At 38.6% G+C, this 6,000-nt stretch overlaps 1 protein-coding gene across 3 annotated transcripts in view; it reads right to left on the bottom strand.

Annotated features, from left to right (window-relative positions):
• Window positions 1–367: 367 nt before the first annotated feature.
• The window catches only part of LOC121277440 (spindle assembly abnormal protein 6 homolog), an 86,743-nt gene continuing 81,110 nt past the window's right edge, over window positions 368–6,000 (bottom strand). For all 3 annotated transcript variants that reach the window (XM_041186911.1, XM_041186910.1, XM_041186912.1), the window contains 2 exons: window positions 4,914–5,020; window positions 368–2,434 (listed from right to left, as the gene is read on the bottom strand). In XM_041186911.1, coding sequence (XP_041042845.1) covers window positions 2,340–2,434; window positions 4,914–5,020 — 202 coding nt within the window. In that variant the 3' untranslated portion in view covers window positions 368–2,339. The remainder of the gene's footprint in view (window positions 2,435–4,913; window positions 5,021–6,000) is intronic.

The following is a 6,000-nucleotide window of genomic DNA, read 5'->3' as shown; positions in this document are numbered from 1 at the left end:
AAATTCTAAACACAACAATCATTAAAAGTCAAGTTTCCATTCAATTATTTAAATGCAGTCGCTTTTTATGTCTTTTTCTTGCATTAATTGAAAACTAAATGGTGACTGATAGCCTTGAACTAGTTAAAACATACAAACAATCCAGGTGATTTACTGCAAGTCATTGTGACTACAAAGGAATAGCCACATATTTGTAAAACAGTTGAGCTAATATTTAACGTAATTTACCAACCTAGTTAATGCCCATCAATATAGAAAACAAGGGGTTTGGCAGAAGACCTGTGTAATTCTTGGGAGTACATTGGGAAATTTTCCCAGCTTTATTATTGTTGAATGTAAAGTATTGAAATTACTCACAGCAAACAGGTTTGGTGATTTAAGATGAGGTCTACTTTATTGCTTCAAATTGTTAAACAATGAACACTTTTTTTTAAGAAAAGCTATTTGCTCACTAAAATTTGCAGCAGTCCTGCAAGTCTAGGAAGGGAAAAAGATCAGGTTGGATTCTGAGTTCTGTCATATCCAGTGGCCTCGTTGGAAAGTGCATACAGGTGTTGGGTGAGGTCAGGACTGGAGTAGTCTGCAACACATTTTGCATTCTTTCTGCTATAATTTTCTGACACTAATTCTCTACGAAAAATGGCCAATGGCTGCAATGTTCTTGCCTAAAGAGCCACAATCAGAAAGGGTGAGATCTCAGGAAAGAAGAACACAAAAACACGAGAAAAGCCAGGGATGACAAAGGCCACTTGTCTCATTGTGCATCCCTCCTCTAGTACATGAGCTCTCCTATTCTGGTATGTAATTTTATTTTAAAATAACCTTAATATCTTCTTCCCCACCTCATATTCCAGCTATGCTTGTTGGTGGCAGATCTGAACAAACTTTATTTAAAAAATATAAAGGGTCACAATTTCTTCTGCAAAATTACATATATTTTATTCAGTCAAAATATGTATGCAACACTCACTTTAAATACAAAATACTTTAAATTTTTACATGGACATATATTCAGTACAACAGAGGTCATAAATTACTAGTTACAACACAATAGGGAACGTAACGCCAGTTCTGTACATCTGATATGCTTTAAAGTCCCTGATGCAATTATATTAGTCACCTTATCGAAGTAATAGGTTTCAGAACTACACAGATAAGTTGCAGTAGTTCATGCTTTCAGGCAAATAATTTGATGGGCATAATAAATAATGGCACTTAATATTTCTCTGGTGCCTTTTCATCAAACAAAATTGATTGATTTCCTCATTATGCAACAATCAAATTTATTTTGCAGATACAAAAAGTACATAACTATTGTCCTACTAATAAGACAGAACTTGCTCCTTTACCCCTCCAGTGCCAATCATCAACAATTCTGTATTCCCTGCAGTGTTTGGCAGGGCCGACCCATTCCTGGATTGTAATACTGACTGTATATACTGAATTACAGTAAGGTTCCAATAATAAGTGTGTTTGAAGAAAACTGAACTCAAAACTGATTTCAGTTAGTAGATATTTGTCTTAAATATGATGTCTAAAAAGGCAACAGTGCACTTGCAACTAGCTTAAGATAGCTGAACATACAGAAACAGCTTTCTTCTGTTAAGAATCAACAGGTACCATACATGCGATCCCAGGTAAAGATAAAATTCTATGAGATAGCATAGGTTGAGCAGAGCAAAACAAAACCAAGACAAGATTGGTGCCACAGATATTACTAATGCTGACAACATAATAGAAAAACACTGTATATCAACTTAGAAAAAGTGTGCTGAGACTTTTACACCCTAAAGGTTTGCAGTTACAGAAACACATTTTAAAAAGCAGGACATATTCAAGGGGGAGGAGGGAGCAGAAGGAAGAAAGCCCCAGTTCCTTCATGTAGAAGGTAGCCAATGATCTTCACTGTTAACAAATGCCCAAGATTTATGCCCTGATACACATATCCTTATTGTTCCAAATTATCTATCATTCACACCATTCTAGTAATCTGTAAGGCAGAAAATATAGACTCCTGGCCCTGTCACATGTACTTTGGTATACTGCTGCAGTCTGTGTAGAATACCTTCCCTCAAATGAAGATTGTATTTGTATGAAAGTTAATATGCTGAAAATGGCAATAGAATGTATGCTGGCAGTTTGAATGAGCACCTGGATTTATGCTAATTATCACTGTCCAGTTCAGTCATTTCTTACAAAAGACAAACAGGTCCAAATTTATCACTGCAATACTTGCAGTGATGTGTTCTGGAGGTCCCTCTTTTTATTAATGGGAAAGAAATTCCTTTCTCCTTTCATGAATATAATCCAGGTTGAGAAGTTTTGTTACTGCTCTTTCTTCATGATGCAGGGAGTCTAGGCTGTTGGCCGGGGAAGTAGGCAGACATCACTGTTGGTGGATTTCCTTGCTTTGGCACAGGTGGACGTGTTGGCACTAAAAAACATCAGAAAATGATGGGGTTGGGGACAAAGAGAGAAGAAAGTAATTATACTCGCTGGTTAAAAACAATCAACTGCTCATTCCCAAAGCCTGTCTGAAGAATTATTAACACAAGGGGCTACATTTTCACCCTTAGGTCCTAATCCCGACATTGGGAGGAAATGGGGGTCAGGTGCCCAGAAATGTTGTTGTCAGGATCCAGAAGGCCATTTTTGAGGAGGTGACCACTTAACTCCATCCAATTAAGGATGGAAAGCAGACTCCCAAGGCTGGAGGGCCAATGGCAGACCCTGCAACACTGAAGGATCGGCAGCCCCATTAGCAGAAGTGGGCGATGTAGCTGGCTGCAAGAGGCACTGTCAATCTTCAAAACAGTTAAAAGTGGCCACAGTTGCCAGTCATTGTAGTGGGCACCCCTCCACAATGGGAGGCTGACTCCATTCATCAGTTGGGTTACGGCTCAACAGTCAGCTGATAAAGTCCAGTAGGCATCAGATGAGTGACCTTAATGGACCCTTTAATTAGCCAAAAATGGCTACACTCTGCTTGCAAGCGAGTAGCCATCAACTCCTCCCCCATTGCAGCCTGCTCCAAAATGCCCCAAAGGGAACATGCCAGCAAACTGGCATGCCAGGTGGTAGTGGGAAATTGCTGGCCCAGTCCCCTCCACAACTGAATGAAAATTCAGCCAAATTTCTTAACGACTGTTGCAGGTATTTCATAAATAACTAGGACAGGCATGTAAGATAGATGACCAAATGCTTGATCCAAAAGATACAAAATATGAATGGTGACAGAGACTCATGTAGTTGAAACTCCTTCTGCCAAGAGTGCGATAAGTGAAGAGGTAATGCGCTAAAGTGCCAGAGTCTGATCGGTTACGTTTGCACAGATTGAAAGGCATGATACCTTGGAAGATTTAAAGTTGAGGACAAAGATTTTAATGTAAAGCACCAGGGGGATGCTGTACAAATGTAGATATAAAGGACAGGAAGATAGGCAAACAGTACTTGATTTAGGACAGGAAGATAAGAAAAACACAATTATGAACCTTTCTCTTACCCTTGAGAGCTTAATTGGCTGGCTAGAGCCGCTTGTTTTTTTCCAACGTAACCAACATTTCAGCTTGATTCACCTATGGATCTATGATTTTGCTAAGTGGCTTATTTATTGTAAATGAGCTAGGAAAATGTACATTTTTTTCCCTGTAGGGATAGGTGAAGCAGAGAAATAAAGGCAGACACTGAAGGAAGGTAACTTTGAGCTATGGCACCCTCATGCACTGTGCCATGGAACATTATGATATTGGTTTTTGCTAATGTCAGCAAAGCTGATAGGAGTTGGCACTGAGCAATGGATGCGTGTAACCCCACAGGGAGAGAAAATTGAAGGGATCACCATGTCAACCTGCTTTCACATCATATATAGGATTGCTCTTGCATTTAGCTCCTGATGCATAGATGGATATAATGCAGGCTCTTATTTGTAGGCAAAAAACTGTGGATGTTGCAAATCTGAAACAGGAAAGAGAATCCTGGAAATATTCAGTACGTCATGCAGCATCTATGCAGAGCTCTGATTCTCTCTCCACAGCTGCTTTTTTAAAAATTTGTCCATGGGATCTGGGCATCACTGACAAGGCCAGCATTTATTGTCCATCCCTAACTGCCCTTGAGAAGGGTTACGGGCCTTCTTGAACTGCTGCACTATATATGTGTCGGTATCTACACCCAAAGTACTGTTTGTAAGGCAGTTCCAGGATTTTAATGCAGCACGTAAAGGAATGGTGATATAATACCAAGTCAGGATGGTGTGTGACTTGGAGGAGAACTACAGGTGGTGGTGTTCGCTCAGACCTGCTGTCCTTGTTGTTTGAGATGGTGGGGGTCACAGGTTTGGGAGGTGCTGTTAAAGGAGCTTTGGCAAGTTGCACTGCATCTTGCAGAAGGTACACACTGCATCCATGGTGTGCAGTCACGAAGGGAGTGAATGCTCAGAGCAGTGGTTGGAGTGGATCAAGTAAGCTGCTTTGCTGTGAATGGTGTCAAGTTTCTTGAGTGTTTTTGGAGCTGCATTCATCCTGCTGAGTATTTCCAACATTTTCTGTTTATGTCTCTTACTTGTAGGCCTTTTACAAATTGCATGGTCACCCTAATGCACATTATAACTTTGTGTCCAACACTGAGAAATTTAACAGCATAAGAAAGCAAGTCAAAGGTTGGTTGGATTATATCCATCGTTTACAATCTACTTCTAATAATTCAATGTTTTTTATCCAATAATTTGTTTTAAATAACTTTGAATTAAAAATGTACTGTATGATTTTCTTAAGGCTTGTTTTTTTTTTTAAAAGTAAAAATTAAGAATGGATATAAATCACATATCTTCAAACTATTATGATATTCTTCATATACAGGCAGGAAAAACTCTATAATGTATACAGACATTTGACCCAGTCCATCTATTTTACTACCTGCACTAGATGGACATGATGCCTTCTGTAGTGGTATCCCTCGAGATAAAATTGGTTTACCACCTTCCCTCTTCTGTAAGTATATCAGGTCCAAGCCAACTGGTTCACTAAAGTGAATAAGAAGTATTTCTAATTAAACGGCTGATGGAATTGTTCAAAGCACAGACATACTGAAGGGTTAACACAAGAGATTAAAACATTTAAGCTTTTAAAACTTCTATTTTACAAATTACATTACAACCAATTACATTAGTAGATTGGAGGAAGCAGAGATTACAGCCTTTGACTTGCTGAAAATGGAACAATTCCAAGTTGAACTGACTAGCTAAATATAAACTCTTTCCTCTATTTCAGCCAGTTATACAGTGATATTCATTTCATCAAACAAGCTCACATCAGTTCTGGAGTACGGAATTTTACAATGAGTCTGTCAAGCTCAAAACCAGTGTCAAATCTTCTATAATTTTTTCATCTGTTTTACAATAACAATTCAATCAAATTGCTTAATTTCAACAGCTTAATTTAAATAACCATGTACAAAACAGAGATCAATCTGCATAATTAATTTTCAAATTATGTACCCAGTCACCCAGAACACACTGACCATATTTCATTGTTGAAGCTAGTTCACAAACATGTTCTTTGGTTGTAGCCAAAAGTTACCCTGTAGTCTACACAGAAGTCAACACCTCAGTAAGATGAATATCTATTAAGATCTACCTTATATGCCTCTCCATCAGGGCTTTGCTTATTTATGCATTCCACTGGGACAAAGGAGTAGCTAAGACATTGTTCTTTTTCACCCTTTTATCAATTGATATTAAGATACAGTTATATACTTTTCTCTCTCCAAATTTTGTTCCATTCTCTCTTAAGATGCTTTCTTGCAGTGCCCTGTACCTCAAGAGTCCATTCATCATGCAAGAGTCTAGGCTTTAGTACATTGATTGTGGGGTTATTATAGTTGAGCCCCATCTTGTCATCTGACATCAACATACATGCATTTTAGAGTAGTGGTCACCGGATAGTGACAAGCTCCAACAGTGCTGAGGCCAAGAAAGAATGTTGCAACAGCCATGAGCAGCTT

This window comes from Carcharodon carcharias, chromosome 4, assembly GCF_017639515.1.
Source record: "Carcharodon carcharias isolate sCarCar2 chromosome 4, sCarCar2.pri, whole genome shotgun sequence".
NCBI lineage: Eukaryota > Metazoa > Chordata > Chondrichthyes > Lamniformes > Lamnidae > Carcharodon > Carcharodon carcharias.
This window is presented reverse-complemented; position numbering and strand designations above follow the sequence as displayed.